This window comes from Euprymna scolopes, chromosome 6 (assembly GCF_053919585.1).
Source record: "Euprymna scolopes isolate OS-2025 chromosome 6, ASM5391958v1, whole genome shotgun sequence".
NCBI lineage: Eukaryota > Metazoa > Mollusca > Cephalopoda > Sepiida > Sepiolidae > Euprymna > Euprymna scolopes.
In genome coordinates this window covers 69265477-69283786 of record NC_136487.1, presented here as the reverse complement: position 1 = coordinate 69283786, position 18310 = coordinate 69265477, and the positions used below count along the sequence as shown (strand labels likewise).

The 18310-nt window shown below is 33.5% G+C and overlaps 1 protein-coding gene across 1 annotated transcript; it reads left to right on the top strand.

Annotated features, from left to right (window-relative positions):
- Window positions 1-13656: 13656 nt before the first annotated feature.
- On the top strand, window positions 13657-14394 carry LOC145278187 (uncharacterized). Its single transcript, XM_080130470.1, has one exon. It carries the CDS (start codon window positions 13657-13659, stop codon window positions 14392-14394), a length of 738 nt encoding a protein of 245 aa, XP_079986596.1.
- The last annotated feature ends 3916 nt before the right edge of the window (window positions 14395-18310 follow it).

Below are 18310 nucleotides of genomic sequence, written 5' to 3'. Positions count from 1 at the left end.
TTTCCTTAAGTCCATTAAAACCTCAGCATAGTTTTACTTGTTGACTTTCTGTCCAGTGGGAACCCAGTTCATGTAGATCATGCCTGTGCTGTCAAAAAAGGATCATCATATGTGTGTGGGTGGATTTGCTCTATCAGTCCTTCTTGGGTCTAGGAGAGCCGGCATGTTTCCACTGAGAAATCTGTCTCTTTGTCTCTGGGTCATAGAAGTAGACCCAGCTTTCATCGCAGGTTACCCGAGCATCAACAATTGTGGGATCTGAATCAATCAACTCGAACATCTCCCCGCTGTCATGACAACGTCTTTTTTCTGATCTTCTATGAGCGCACTTGGGACAAACTTCTCCCAAGTCTTCCGCATTTTCAGTTCCTAGCGAATAATTGTGTGTACAATTCCCACACTAGCATCAAGTTGTGCCCGTATTATCTATTTAGACGCACAACGGTCCTTATCCATGAGCTTCTTTTTTTGGCCAATCAACTCTGATGTTCTGACTTTCTTACTCCTCTGACACTTCTCATAATCCCTCACAGACAACCTGTCTTCCTTGATTCTCTTATACCACTCAAAAACTGATGATAGATTCATGTAAATAGTCCAAAGACAGCCCGAAGCACACTATACGTTCCTGTGCCCTGTTTTCAAAGTTTAAAACATGTTTTTTTTTTTGCAGAATTTTTTGTTTTTTTGCTATCCCGTTCAGATTGCATTTTTAAAATTCACCTACTGTGACAATTTGGCTAAAGTAGGGTCTATTCCAATTCCTGCTATAGCTGTTAATTAAAACCTGAAATCATAAAAATTGGTCAGTCATAATATGTGTGTGAAACTTCTCTACCAAACTCCTTTCTGAATATTAGGTCTACAAATCTACACTTTATATATAATTATATGAAATTCGGAAACACATTCGGTTTGGTTTTCAGCCTGTAAACATTACTACTAAGGGGACTAACTTGTGAACAAAGAAACAGATTACTTTCGCAGGAGTTAATCAACTATTTTCCTGAGCATGCGTATATATACATTTGAAATCATATATATATATATATATATATATATATATATATATATATAAATGTATGTATATATATAAATGTATGCATATATAAATGTATATATATATAAAATGTATGTATATAAATGTGTATATATATATGTATATTAATATATAAAATAAAAATTACAATTAAATTTTCCAAATTGATCCAAGATGGTAAAACTAAAGTATATTATAAATATTAAAGAATTAATATTTATAAAGTTATTTCAGCCAGATGTAAAAGCTCGATAAAACCAAATAGGAGATAGAGCTTATAATACGAGAAACAGTTAATAAAAGATGTTAAAAACACTTTGAAAAAGAGTTAAAAACATATTTAATCTGATAAGTTGATAGTCCTTAATCCATGGATTAAGGACTATCCACTTATAAAGTGTTTCCTTTTCAGATTAAACATGTTTTTAACTCCTTTTTAAAGTGTTTTTAACATGTTTTATTAACTGTTTGCTCGTATATATATATATATATATATATATATATATATATATATATATATATATATATATATAAAAAGGCTAAATACAGACCAAAAGGTATAATGAATTTAAATAATAAAAAAAAAATGAAAATACAGGTTAACTAACCAGGTTTCGTTCCTCACTTATCAAAGCTAAATTGAGGAAATTACGATTTAAAACAAACAAAAAAAAAGTCATGAATATGGCGGGGGTAGGAAACCCTCCCCTAAAAAACAGAAATAAACGGGGGAAAAATTACATAGATACTAAATTAAGTCCTAGAAGATTTTCTTTTTGCTTGCAAAGAGAAGATCTCAAAGACTTAATAAAAAGAGTCTCTAAAATTTTCAAATGATAGGGAGAGTGCAATTTACTAAGGATCGTAAACATGTCAGCACTGAAATTCGTGGCACACGCATGGTTATTTATAAGATGGTCTCAAATCGCAGAACCATACGCATTACTCAGAACATCCGAGGGTGAAACATTTGCATAACGAATCTTTTAAGGCGCATGCTGTTTCAAACGAAAATCTAATCTTCGCGATGTTCGCCCAACATAGTGCGCACTGCAACTACATTTAAATAAATAAATAATAGAATTATTATGATGGGGGGGGAGAACATCTTGGCGAATAGACGGAAACAGAGGCCTAGTTGAAAAAAACAACATGTGAGTTTGATGCAAAATAACACCGTTGCACAGACAAAGAAATTTGCTTAGCAAATCGGTCACTGATGTTACCTAGCCATCTATTAGCTATAATTTCTTTGGCTTCATTAAAATTGGAAACTTTCTTATTGATAGTAGTTTCAACAATAACCAAGGGGTAACCATTATTACAAAGGGTCTTAGTGATAAATTTGAGTTCGTCATCCAGATTAACTTCAGAACAAATAATCAAGGCCCTATCTACTAAAGTTTTGATTAAATTATATTTTTGGTTTATAGGGCAAAAGGAGTCCCAACGCGTATAGAGACCCGTAAAAGTTGGTTTACGATAAACAGAAGTAAGAAAACACGAAGCTGCCTTGGACACAAAACCATCCAAAAACGGAAGAGTAGAATTCGTTTCCTTCTCTACTGTAAACTTAAGGGCTGGATGAACGTTATTAAGGGACACAAAAAAAGCATCCGCATTCGTGTCGTTATCAAATAAGCAGAAAGTGTTGTCAACGTAACGAAAATAAATGTCTGGTTTATGCAAACCAGACAATAGACCCTTTTGATGAAAACCCACAAAGATATTAGCCAACTCTGGTCCCAATGGGGAACCCATGGCCACACCATCCGTCTGTCTGTACATAATATCGTTTAAACTGAATTCTACCGATATCGTGGCGAATTTTAACAATTCTACAAAAATATTTTCTGGTATTTGGGAAATCGGAAGTTTAATCCGATATAAAGCGTCAGCACAAATATTAATAGTCTCTAACAATAGGATGCAAGTAAAAAGACTGGAAATATCGAAGGAACACATAAATTTGTCTGAATGAGTATAATTTTGTATAAAGTTAACTAAGCTAAAATAATCTTTAATACAATATGAACTATGAAGTTCCAAAACAGGTTCTAAAATAATTGTCAACCATGTTGCTAGCTTATGTTGCCAAGATCCTATCATAGATAATATGAGTCTCAACGGTACCCCCTCTTTATGGGTCTTAGGAAAACAATACAAACGAGGGCGAATAGAACCAGTAGGAGGAATTAAATCAGAAATGAAAGTGGGAAGAATACCATTTTTTACCTATTTGACAAGGTGTGTCGGTTTCAGTGGTTGAAAAATGAAGAGTAAATCGTCAGAGAGTTAGGATTCCAAGGAGTTGAAGCCGAAACCGCTCCATTTGGCTATGTGGACCGCGGATTAAGGAGCACCCACCTTTGGATTATTCCACCGAACAACGAAACCGTTTGTATAAATCAACTTTGCAAATTTGTTCTTTTATATATACATATATATATATATATATATATATATATATATATATATATATACTTTTTATTCTACATAAGCATTTGTATGTTGCTGGACATTCATGAGTATGTTTCGATCAGTCAGTTACAAGTAATTAGAAATCTCTTCAGGTGAGCTTGCTTATAAAAAAGTGAACTCTATAACGTATGGAATTCACTTTCGTATATGCAATATCGACTGAAGAGGTCTTAAATAACTTGCAACCGGCGGACCGAAATATACCCATGAACGTGTAGTAACATAAAAAATGCTAGTGAAAACAAATAAAGCAGATATCTAGCCATTATTTGGTACTACAACTTCATTGGTACATTCACCTCTGGAAAACTCATTAATCTGGAATTATAGATATCTCCATAACTTACCACATATCTACATACTTATTACTACTTAGCAGTATTCCCATATTGAGCATTGTTAAAGTAAATATTGAAAATCGATGAAGCACTACCTAAATGCATATTAGCAATACTTTTCCATCACCAATGTGTAGTCTCCAAATAGCGATATATATATATATATATATATATATATATATATATATATATATATGTCTGGTGACGAATAGGCTCCCATATGGTTGACTATTAAAAAAAAAACTGATTACATATAATGATAGAAGATGTATCGAGACACAGAAATGAGTATGTTTGATCTGGCAGAACGGTTGTTCATTAAAATTGTGGGGTCGGCGTTCGCGCCTGGTCCACAAAGTATTGAAATAAAAAAATTAAAAATTAAAAAAAATGTTTCCAAGTGTTTTTGATATAGATGTACATAATAATACTTTAATAAGTATGTTTTAACTTAAATATGGATGGTATAATAAAATTATGGGGTCTGCGTTCGCGCCTGACCTCCACAGAATGGAAATAGGCACACACTTTAATAAAGACTTTTCATATATATCTGCGTAAGTATACTTTGATAATTATGTTTCAGTTTGAAGAAATATGGTATAATGAAATTATGGGGTGTTCGTTCGCACCTGACCTCCATAGAATGGAAATATGTCACAAAGTTTAACAAGGTTTTTTAATATAGATCCACAGAATATTGTGATAAGTGTTTCAGTGTGAACAGGTATGGTATGATAAACTATGGGGTTTATGTATTTTATTTTTACTTTCATCATATTTTGCCTTGGTTTTGATACCCCCAAATTTGAAGCTATCTCTTTACAACCTTCCTTTTCATAACCTATCATACTTTCATGAATCTGAGTCCATTTTCTGTAGGCTGTTTTTGAACCCAGTCAACGTCGGGTACTTTTGCTAGTATATATATATATATATATATATATATATATATATATATATATATATATATATAGTTATCCACATACAATACTGCTTCGCTGTTTCACAGCTCATCGGTGCGGCTAGACAAGCAACTACCTCAAGTCAGGATCGAAACTCGACCGCCTAAATGCCACTCGGAGCTTCTACCCATTGCGCAATTCGGCTGCTGCTATGCGGACAGTTAATTAACAATGTTTTGACATTGTTCCAAATATCTAAGCTCAATTTGTTTTACATAAAGAGCATCACTTAATACACTTATGATAACTTGTATATCACTTCCCAACATGCTCAACCCAAGATACTGGAGCATTATAGTCATCCACATAAAGTACTGTTTTGCTGTTTCAAAGTTCATCAGTGCGATTAGACAAGCAACTACCTCAAGACATGATCGAAACATGGCCGCTCAAACGACAGTCGAACCTTCTCACCGTTGCGCTATTTAGCTAAAGTTATATTCAGTTATAATAGTTTTTAAGCCATTGAAAGTTCAGTATAGACGATTTTATTTATTTTGATAATTTAACAACGCCGTTCAATGTATGATAAACGTGGATTTATTAAGACTACGATATTGTAGAAATGGATGGTTGTTGGCTGCCGTCCTCTTGGATTATTCTCATAACTAATTTCAGTTACTAAAATATCGCTCTCCCAGCAATCACCGGAAATTATTCATCATTGTATATTTTCGCAAACTCAGGTCGTAATTCTTTAATTTTGTTATTTCAACCGAACATCAAAACACATGACGTCTGTTTATTCTGCACTCCGGAAAATAGAAATTCTTAAGTCATTACAATCTTGTTACACAACAAATATTACCATTGTCAATATTTTATAATGTAAGATATTTGCTTGCTTTTTGCAAATATAAACCAAAAATAAACAGTACATAATGCTATCTTATAATATATTCACTGTACATATAATGTTTTATATAAAAGTAAGTTTAGAATTAAAGATGTCTGAAATAGGAAAAATAAAGGATATGAGGAAGAAAAGCACAGGAAGTATAGACCCTATGTATCGCTTTATTGCAGGTCAATATTCACTTTAAAAATGAGCATAACTTTGAAAATATTTGATCAAATTCCCTAAAAATCAGTGAAATAAGACAGCTTATTTTGCTCTTCCAGTGTACCAAAAGTTCCTTTCTCTGTGTTTCATAACAATTTCAAAATTTTAAAAATATTGAGCTGCAATAAAGCGATACACAGGGTTTACAGACAAGAGAAAAAAGAATAACGTTTGTTTAACGAGTTTCATCACAGTTTTCTTACTCTAATAAAAGGGGGTTTTACGATGTCCTGCTTTTAAATAATTTTAAACACATATGGCCTATGTAGTCAAATAAACATAAGGATGTAATAATGTCTCAACAATGTCACGTTTCTATGTCTTATTGTTAGATGTGTCTAGAAGATGCATAAACAAACATTCACCTAGCAAATTAGTATACACGCACACACACGCATATATATATATATATATATATATATATATATATATATATATATATATAGGTACGTGCGTATGGAATGATAAATTAGACAAGTTAGAGGGGAAAAAGATATCTTTAATTCTTGACACACTGGCAGAAAGATTGACTGACACTGGCACTTAGATAGAAATACCCGAAGACAGATGACTCTATAGATAATCGGGCAGATGAAGACACAGGAAGTGTCGAAATTGGCTCTTACTCTCAGAACCAGTATCAGGTTTCGTAATTTAACAATAGTTTAAGTCACATTAAAATCAGAGGTAAAAAATCCATTTCCTTCCAAGAAAACATTTTTTATAAAAAAATATCTATGTATATTAGGTTAGTTCAAAATGTATACACATTTTGATTCCTCCATTTACTTAAAAAAATAACAAAAATATCAGGAAATTAACCAAGTTTTAATGACATTTTAAGCATTTATCAAATAATAACCAAGAGATATAATGAACCCATTATTTTTATTTGAATCGTCGTGAAAATGTATTATTTTGTTTAAAAAAAAACACATTTACTAAAGTGAGTGTGGTCGGTCGTAAAAAATATGTGAATTTATTTTTGCTATTTATAAAAATAAAACACCGTGAATTGGAACTATAAAAAATATTTTTTCATGAACGTTACGAAAAAAGTCCCTAAAGTCCGTTTTAATGAATTTGATATAACTCGAAGAAATATTAACTTTTTAAATTACCGATATCATCATTATTATTGAATTAAACATTGTTTATTTAATAGTTTAACAGGGAAAGTTATAATTGCAATAAATATTTTTAGAATTAATACGTATTAAATACGTTAGAAGCCAAAATTGCAACGCGAAATTTATAAAATAAACGAGTGTTTATTTTATTTTTATACAAAAAATATTTTTACTTTTATTTTACATAATATGTTTCAGGCAATTTTATATGTAAGATTCTAATATTTTCCTTGCTATAATGAACGTTAAACTTTCGGCGTACTATCATTTTCATATCATCTTGACATTTTTCTTTTTTTAATTTAAAAGAGGAAACACAGAAAAAGAAATTAAAATATGGTAAAACTTTTACAAGCATTCATGATAGGAATGTACGGATGTAAGGTTGGAAAAAAAGAAATTAAACACTCCCTTCCTCCCACTAACAACCTTACGTCATTTTCAGACGGCATTTGGACTTTCTGATATTTTGTGCTTCCGTAGAATACACGCTTACACGCCTTCATTCATTTACGCTTTAACGAAGCTACACATTTGCGCTTTTGGGGGCTAATTAAGTTATTTTTATTTTTATTTTTTATACAAACAAGGTGTTTTTTCATTATTTAATTCGATATCTTAGGACTTTATTACTTAGCTTTGAAGTAAACACCAGAAAACTAATATTAATCTTTTAAAAGATTTTTATTTAATCTCAAAATTTAGCGCTGCATTTGCCAGCTTCCGAATGTTGCCGAGAAAAAAAATATGAAAACTTTTTTTCACGTCAACAAATATTTTTGAAAATCAATTTTATGTTTTAATCTTGTAAATCTTATCACAAAATAGTAGAAAAGTTACAAAACAATTATGAGAAACCGACTTTCAAAATTATGTCACCTATTTCGTCCGCCATTATTGCCCGAACACCCCCCACAAATATATATATATATAATATATATATATACATATATATATATATGTTTATAAAATATGTATATAATATATATATACATATAAGTTTATTAAATATATATATATATTTATATATTATATATATATAAGTTTATGAAATATATATATATGTATATGTTTATTAAATATATATAATATATATATATATATGTTTATTAAATATACATATATATATGTTTAGTAAAAATATATGTTACATATATATAATATATATATATATATATATATATATATAATATATTTATATGTATAAAATAAAATACGTATTATATACGTTTGAAGCCAAAACAACGCATTATCACAAAATAAACATACATTTATTTTGTTTGAAATTCATAAATATGTTTCGAAGCAAATCCTTATCTTCAGTATATCTTTCTTCTTTTTTTGCTATGTTGTTGTTGAAGCAGATAATCAGAAAGTATAAGTCAGTTAGTTGTTTTTACGGTAGTTTTTTAAATGTCGAATGAACAAACAAAAAAAAACACTAAAAAATAAATGTTTAAATTTCAACAGTATTTCTCGTGGTTAACGATTGCCGGACGGATGTTGTTCTTGCTAATAGAGTCAGAAATGGCTTCGTTGCCCGGTTCGAATCGTGACACCCTGCGCTGATGATTCCCAAAAGGATGAAACACTAGTGTCGGTAGGTATTTAATATATATATATATATATTAAATACATATTTATATATTATACAATGTATATATGAACGATCAACGTTTCCGTCTTTTTCAAGAGGGGTGGTCAATGACCATCCCCTTTGAAAAAGCCCGCATAAACTGGGCGAAACGTTGAGCGTTCAGGTTCTTCCCCTCCAATCTATTTTTCATTATTATGAATTTGTTTTTTTTTTGTGTATTGATATTTATATTAAAAACCCTTTTTATTCATTGAAACAGAAAATACAACTTTGTTTTATATATGGATCATTGAATTGCATTCATCTGCAAAAGATCTAGCCAATTTGCATATTCTTTGAAGCATATATTTAATTAATCCTCTATTAGGTTTTTAGTTTACTTATGGGATGATAATTTTTAGTTTACTATTACGTGTAATTATATTCATGCAGATATTCTACATGATTTATGCTTGACTAATATTTGCGTAAAAATATTATATACGCAATAGAGAATAAAGCTTATTATACGAGAAAGAAAATTAAAACTTTAAGTCGAATTTTACAATAAAAATTTATTGTTCGACTGAATACTCCAAATACAATTTACAAAGTCCTTATTCCGTGCAGTTTAAAATAATGCTATTCTTGTAGTTCTTCTCGTCAGGACACATGAATAAATCAGCAAATTATATTTGTAGCAATGCTAGAATTTGCTAGTTAAGGCATTAAGTGAAATCGCAACTTATTTCAGTTATAAATTGCCAAATAAAAAAAGAAGTGAAAAAATGTTGGATATATATATATATATAACCAAACGGCGCTATTTCAGATTGCATGAAAATTCCCTCAAGTTGATCCGAAATGGGAAATAGTTCTTTAGAGAGAATGGAGTCCAAAATAACACCAGCGTGACGATGCATATAATCCGATTGGAAAGCCTTCAAAACAGCTGAAAAAATGAAATTTTCTTCCGGATAATGCAGTAGCCCAAAGAGAAATATGTCCCCAGTAGAATGGGATGTAAGAATAAAAATAAGAGAAAACCAGTATGAGGATCTTCATCACCGCCTTAATTAGAAAAAAAAATAATTAAAATTAATGGTGGCTAATTAATTAATTAATTAATTCTCGATCCTCAGTGTGTTGTTTTCTTTCCTTCTTCTTCTCCTTCTTTTTCTTCTTCTTCTTCCTTCCTATGTTGTAAAGTTGGAGAAAGAAAAATCTCTATTTAAAGAGCCGCGCGTTGTATCTGAGCGGTTGCATTTTGAAATGTTGGAATAGTGCGTAGGTAACGCGAGAATAACGTCAAAGGTGTGAGTTCCATATAGAAACGTTGATATAATTTGAATATTTGTAAATACAACGGCTCAGATACAACGCGCGACTCTTTAAAAACAGACTTTCCTTTCTCCAAATTTACAACATGGCAAGCAAGAAGAGGAAAAAAAGAAAGAAAGAAAACAACATACTGGGGATGGAGTATAGCTCCGAAATATATTTGTTAGAAATTTCAAACAAGTAAAATATTTGTTTATTTCCTAATATTATGTTGTGATTTGGTTACAAGTGCATTTGATTCGTATTTTATTTTATTCAACTTTTTAAAAGTTAACTCTACGTTCTGAAAACACGTTTATTGTATTAATTTCCAAGCTAGTAATACATAATACATTGATATACGAAGCCTTTAAATTTAAACGGCACGCGCACAAAGCCGTTGTTTGTTATATGAAACGCAAAATCATTAAACATTTTTATTGCATTGAACAGTTCATTCAAATGCAGTTCACATATCTAAGCCTCGACTCAACGAATGTGGCCGATACGAAAAAGAACGTAACGTGGAAAATACTCACCTTGATTGGATTTACAATACCTTATAACAGCCGAGTAGAAAACAATATTAATACGAGAAACACGAAATAAAAAAAAAGAAAAAAAGAAAAAAAAAAAGAAAAAAATTAGCTGACGTTACAATCTAGGCGAATAGGAATACCGCGTGATATGTTCGCAAGGGTCTACAGTGTAGTTATTACTGTGAGTAGATTTTTCCTTTTTTATGTGTTTATGTACACATATATATGTATTTTTATTATTGTTATGTATATATATCTTTAGCTATATACATATATATATATATATATAGTATTTTTATCATTTTTGCTGTTATTATTATTATTGTTTATTATTATTATTGTTACTACTAATATTATCATAATTTTCTTCGATATGTGTGCGTCCTAACAAATATGTTAGACGTAGCCTTTGAATATTGAACAACATGCGCAAAGCTGTTGCTCGTAACAAGAGCCGTTTAATTATCAAACGTCTTTTCTTTTAACTTTATCGAGCAGATAATTGGGCCTCACATCAATGAGGGGGGCCGATACGCGAACAAGCCATAAAGAGGAAGACCCCGAAACAGTGCGTATTCTCTCTTGATGACCATACATTATCTATAAGACGAAATTCACCCAAACATGACTACATAAAGTTTTAAAGGATATGCTATGAAATACACCCCCCCAAAAAAAACGCCATCCTATAAAACTTAGACGAGAAAAGCCCTAGAAAGGCGCTTTATCTCTCTCCTGACATTAACTTTATCCGAAAAGAAAACAGCTAATAAACATCAGTATATAGAAGACTATAAGGTTAGCTGTTTCGCTTGCTTCATAGCGAGTTTCTACTACTGTTCCGGTAGTAATTCTTATTCTCTAGAGACATGGCTAGTACGTTGACTTTCAAGAATAGACTGAATGGCGACTGGGAATAGACCAGTGACACCTGGAAAGACAGGCAACGTTGGGAAAGACCAAATGAACTCATCGGGCCAGCAACCCAGAGTTCTTATAACATAAGCTAAAGACACAGACAAAGACAAATGCCCTCCAGATCCACCAAAAGGGAGGGAGGATGATGGACCCAAAAGAAACGAACGGAATATGACTCAGCCATAAAAATGGATTATGATTAAAGAACATACGGAATTCCCATGCGTTTGTGGACGAAAATTCAACCCCCAAAAAGGAATGAAGATTCACCAAAGCAAAAAGGGATGTGTCAGTCATCCAGTGACTCATATGCAGCGCTTTGATACCTCATAAAAGACGTCGGACACCAAGGCTAGGACACAACCCACAGTGCCGAGGATATCCAAGCAATTATGCCAGTGGGTGAGTTGAAACTCCGCGAAATCAAATTTCCACCGGCGGCCAATTCGGAAGGATGGTGTATGCTTGATCATACAATAAGCAATGCATTACATAAAGAACTGGATAGAAAGAAGTATGATCAACGGTTAGAAATGTTATATACCGTATTTGCATTGCATTGTATGGTGAGAAAGTGTAATCAACTAAACCACCCGTCAAGAAAAACAGACGACAGCGGGAGATGGCAGATCTTAGGAATAAGAAAATACATCTGAAACAACAACTCCGCATTTCAAATCTTTTTGAAAAAGTAGGTTTATTAAAGATCTGGAAAGATTTCAAAGATAGACAGAGTGCTCTTAGTAAGGCGGAACGCGCCAGGAAAAAAACGACTGAAGCGGAGAAAAGAGCGCGAACGGTTCATTCAAGGACCATATAAATATGCCCGAAATCTATTTGAACAACCAAAATCAGGAGTACTAAAAACGGAAGAACATGTTTTAGAAACTCATCTACGACACACATACTCAGGCCAGAACAGGCACATCCCACTGGAAAAAAATAGCAAATTGATATGGCCAGAAATTCTCCCCCCAAAAAAGTTCAATATGAACATAATGACGTATGAAGAGGTAAAACGCGTTGTCTTCAAAGCTAGAAATAAATCTTCACCAGGTCTGAATAGAATCCCCTTCTTACTTTAAAAACGATGCCCAAAAGTACTTAAATGGCTTTATATTAACTTGAAGTTGGCACGGAAAAACCGTCATGTCAGTAACCAGTGGATGAACGCAGACGGTGTGTACATACCTAAGGAGCAAAACGCAGAAGCTATAAATCAATTTCGGCCAATCTCACTTCTTAATGTAGAAGGAAAATATTTTTCGCAGTAACGGCTTCAAGAATAACAAAATACCTACTATCAAACAAATATATCGATATTTCCGTGAAAAAGTGGTATCCTTGGAATAACAGATTGTCTGGAACATGATATGCGAGGCTATACAAAGAGCGAAAAAAAAACTGACTTGGACGTCATTTGGCTCGATTTTGCGAATGCATATGAATCAGTGCCTCATCAAATGATTCAGCTATCCTTTCAAATGTACACATCCCAGAGGGAATACGCAAGATGATTACAACGTATTTCGATGGGTTTCACATGCGGCGTACCACAAATAACTACATGACAAACTGGATGAGACTCGAGGTGGGAATTGCAATGGGATGTACAGTATCGCGTATACTATTTTTTTAGCGATGCAAGTAATTCTCAAAGCAGCAGGAAACAATGGAACCCCTACTAAATTAGGTGAAGAATGTGAAATATCACAATTAAAGGCTTCCATGGACGATACAACGACCTCACATCAAAAGAAGCTGACATCCGCGAGTTACTCATCATTATGGATGAAATGATAGTTTGGTCCAGAATTACTTTCAAGCCTAAGAAGTCCAGAAGCCTCTCTCTTAGAAAAGGAAAAGTGCACGAAGATATCTGTTTTTCAGTGGGTGGTCAGAAAATTTTTACTGTCCCAGAAGAACCGATAAAAAGCCTGGGAAGATGGTACGATAGCACCTTGAAAGACTCCAATCAGGTTAAGTGACAATAAAAACCGTCGATGACAGTCTAAAGACGATCGGGCGTTGTTCACTTCAAGGTAAATACAAGGTATGGTGTCTTCAACACATGCTCATCCCAATTCTTTTATGGCCTCTTCTCATATATGAAGTAACTATGAGTACGGTTGAGGCAATTGAAGCGAAAATCAACTGATATACGAGGAAATGGCTGGGTTTGCTTCCAGGATTATCAAATGTTGCTCTATATAGCAAACAATCAAAACTAAAATTACCGCTCAAGTCTATTGCAGAGAAGTCCAAAGCATGGGAAGTCAGATTCCAAATGATGTTAGACAATTCCAACGACACTGTTTTAAAGACAGTAAACCCTCTGTTAAGCAGGAAGGGATGGAAAGTCGGAGATGCTATAAATGAGGCGAAAGAAAACCTAGCCTTCAAAGAACACATTGGGATCACTCAAACAGGGAAATCTGGACTGGGAATAACCAGCATTCAAAGATGGCCTACGGCTACAACCAAAGAGCACCGAGATCTGGTCATCCAGGAAATAAGGAGCAAGGAAGAAAGCAAAAGGCTCGTAAAAGCCATTCAACAGTCACAGCAAGGTCAATGGACAAACTGGAAAGAAGCTATGCAAAGATCCATTACGTGGAATGACATCTGGCAAATGTTGCTGCTAAGGTTGAGTTTCATAATACGCTCAACGTACGACATGCTTCCATCAATGACTAATCTTGCCAAATGGATGAAGGTGGGCGATCCAACCTGCCCTTTATGCGAAGAAGAATCTCAGACTATGAAACATGTTCTTAGTTTCTGCAGAGTGCCCCTTGCTAATGGGCGATATACGTGGCGGCACAACAGAGTATTGGAAGAACTGACAACAACAATAAGTAACCATATGAAGCCCGAAGCAGCTAACATAAATCACAAGTTTTTTTCGGGAGGAGGAAAAATGTGGATCGGATCAAAACGTATAACTAGCCCATTGCTAGTAAAGAACCAAAATATTTTTGAAATCAATGATGATTGGATAGTCGCCGCAGATATCCCAGGCTAGCAAAGTAATTATCCAAAAATTATAAAAGGAAAGGGTCAACGGGCAGACATTGTTCTCTCGCCAATAACAAGGAAAACAACTCTTGATTGAATTGACAGTACCTTATGAGAGCCGGGTAGAGAAGCAACACCAATACAAGATGGAGAAATATGAAGACCTAAAAAGAGAATTGACCCATGAAGGTTACGTTACAATTCTTCGAGCTGTTGAGATTGGAGCAAGGGGTTTCATTTCAGGCTCTTTATATAAACTTTTAGGACAGCTTTGAATTAAAGGCCGAAAAAGAAGCGCAGAAAACATCTAACAGAAATTACTGAACAATGTGCTATCTGGCTCTGGGTTAAAAGAACTATCGTGTGGTAGTATTTGTTCACAGTGCAGATTTATTTCTTCATTTATTTAATGATTTTCATTTTCTTTGCTTTTGTTTAATTATTTTTACAATTTTTATTTATTTATTTATTTTATTTTTGCCTCCTTTTTTATTTACTTTCTTTCCGTTTTTTTTTTCTGTTTTTCTATTCTATTCGATATGAGCGCGTCTTAACGGAATTGATAGACGCAAACTTTAAATTTAAACGTCACGCGCACAAAGCCGTTGTTCGTTATATGAAACGCAAAATCATTAAACATTTTTATTGCATTGAACAGTTCATTCAAATGCAGTTCACATATCTAAGCCTCGCATCAACGAATGTGGCCGATGCAAAAAAAAACAAAAACAGAACGTAACATGGAAAATACTCACCTTCATTGGATGTACAATACCTTATAACAGCCGAGTAGAAAACAACATTAATACGAGAAGCATGAAATTAAAAAGAAAAAAATAGAAAAAAAGTGAGCTGAAGTTACAATTATTTTTTATTTTTGTACCTTTTCTCCACGTTAAAAAACGACCCTGGTGTCTAACTCTGTCCCGTGGGGAGGCATAGTAAATAGGTACAATCTAGGCGAAAAGGAATACCGCATGATATGTTCGCAAGGGTCTACAGTGTAGTTATTACTGTGAGTAGATTTATCTTTTTTATGTGTTTATGTATACACATATATATGTAATGTTATTAATGTTATGCATATATATCTTTAGTTATATACATATATATAGATATATATATATAGTACTTTTTATTATTTTGGTTATTATTATTGGTTATTATTATTGTTACTAATATTATCATTATTTTCTTCAATATGTGCGCGTCCTAACAAATATATCAGACGTAGCCTTTGAACATTGAACGACATGCGCAAAGACGTTGCTCGTAACAAGAGTCGTTTAATTATCAAACGTCTTTTCTTTTAATTGTATTGAGCAGATAATTGGGCCTCACATTAGTGATGGGGGGGGGCTGATATAGAGGAATGCCCTGAAACGGTGCGTATTCTCTCCTGATGACCCAATATTATCTATAAGATGAAATACCCCCAAACATGACTACATAAAGTTTTAAAAGATATGCTATGAAATACCCCCCCACAAAAAAAACACCAGCCTATAAAACTTAGACGAGGAAAGCCCTATAAAGGCGCTTTATCTCTCTATTACAAATTTTCAAAATGCCTACCGTTCCTGTGCGTAATTTTTCGGCCACAATTAACATCACCCACGTCTCTAAAGTCATTGTGGTCCTCGGCCGGGGCACACGTTCTTCTTTTTATAATAATTTCCCACTTCGCACACGGCTCGGTCATTTGCATATCGCTGATATACGTGCGTCGGCGCTCTGTTACAATGCCCCGGTTTATGCCAAGAATTTGGATTTGAAGATGACTATGTTGTAAGCAACACGGAAGCAGTCCTGCGGTAATGTTGCCTAACCTAAAAGTAGGTTGAAATCATACAAACAGGCATACGTTTCTCATAAAAAAAGTATAGATGCACGCATGTGCGTGTGTATGAAATGATAGTCGATTAGACACGTTGAAAGGTTGGTTGGGTGAAGAGGATACCCTTTATTTCTTAACAGTGACACACTGACAGATAGAGAGATAGACTGACGTTGGCACTTAGATAGAAATACCCGAAGACAGATGACTATATAGATAGTCGGGTAGCAAGAGAGGCAGAAAGACAGACAGGGTAGACGATATCCCGACTGCTTTAAGTGGAGGACAGAATAAGAGAAGTTTGGAGATAGCAACAAACTAATACACTTTTACAATACGCGGCAGCTGTGCGCATTGCCTTTTTTTTGGCGCTCGCCTTTATTTCGCTTAAAAAAGCTAGATGCCATATCTAACTACGATTGATGGTATGGAAATGGGAAGAGATGTTCGCTTACACACTCATGTATATATGTGTGTATGTATGTGTGTGTATATTTGTATGCGTACTTGTGCGAGTTTATGTTCTTGAAAAAAAAAGAAGTAGGTGAGAAACACACATGTGTGCATGAACAAAAAAAAAGAGAAACGATAGTGTTGTAGAATTAAAAGAAGAAAAAGACGAGGAAGCAGAAGAAGAAACACAACAAAAATAAAAACAAAACAAAGAAAGAGGTGAATAATAATGAGAAGATGCGAAATGATAATAACTCGAAGAAAAAAAGAAGAAAGACAAAAACACACACAAAAAGAAAGAAGGAAACGGACGAAGGAGAAAAAGAGGAAAAACGAGGAAGAAATAGAGGACATTAACATAGAATGAGGGAAAGAAAAAAATAGAAAAGGAAACGACACACAAAGGAAAAGGAAAAATAAGAATAAGAAAAAAGTAACAACAAAGAGAAAAATACAAATAACAAGAAATAAAATGAAAAAAAAACATTTAGAATAAAAAGACAAGGAAAACTAGTAAGATTTAAGTAAAAAAAAAACAAGATATAGACAAAGAAGACGAATGATCAACAACCAAGAAAAAAAAAGAACAATAATATAAAAATATGAAGAAAAAATATGAATGAAAAATACGCGTAAGGATATGACAAAAAAAAAACATATAATAATGAGACGCAGAAGAATAGAAAGAAAGGATGAAGAAGAACAACAACACACCAAAGAAGAAATAAAAATAGAGAATAAAAAAATAGAGAAAATAGTAGAAGGAGAAGAAAACTGGAAGAAGAGAAAACGCTTGATAGATAAAATAAACGGAAATTAAGGCACGAACAATAGAATACATCACGTGTTATGACAAATAACAACAGACGTTTCTTGCTGATAAGTGTACTACTACTACTACTACTAATAATAATAATATAGTTGAACGTGGAGACTAATACACGAGCCACATGCGCGGGCCAGAGACAAAACATGAAGCGTCACATAGAACCCAGAATAATGAAGTTGCATGTCTATAAGTTCTCTAATCTCTCTCCCATTACCCAATTATCGCCCCCCTCCCCCAAAGAATGATGCTAAATAGCCGGGAACGCACAAGCAGGATGGGAAAACTGAGGAGATTGCGCTAACCAGACCTCAGCTGGACAAATGCCAAGGAGAACTGGTACCTGGGGGAGGCTTATTGCCACTAAAACTCTAGTGGAGACTAATGGCCGCTGTTAGCGAGAAATCAACGGTAAGCGGTTGTTGCGATAATGAAAATGTTATCGAAAGAGGTGGAGATTGTTGGAAATCTGGGGAAACTTGTTGTCACCCAGCTTCCTGGGAACTTCACAGGTTGTTTTCAAGTAGAGACCCTTTATGACTCGTGTGACAGCTCCTTGTGAACCAATAATAATAATAATAATAATAATAATAATAATAATACTACTACTACTACTACTACTACTACTACTAATAATAATAATAATAATAATAATAATATAATTTGTCGTTATATACATACACACGCCTATATTGCCTCCAGTAAGACATGCAACACGCCACCTGCCGGAATATCTCCAACTGAAGTATATCTGAAGACATGTAAATATGTATATAACTTTTCTTCCTAATATATTATTGTATACCT

What these genes read in the sequence shown, in the direction of transcription:
- LOC145278187 (XM_080130470.1), top strand. Translation starts at nt 13,657, where the DNA reads ATGATGTTAGACAATTCCAACGACACTGTTTTAAAGACAGTAAACCCT.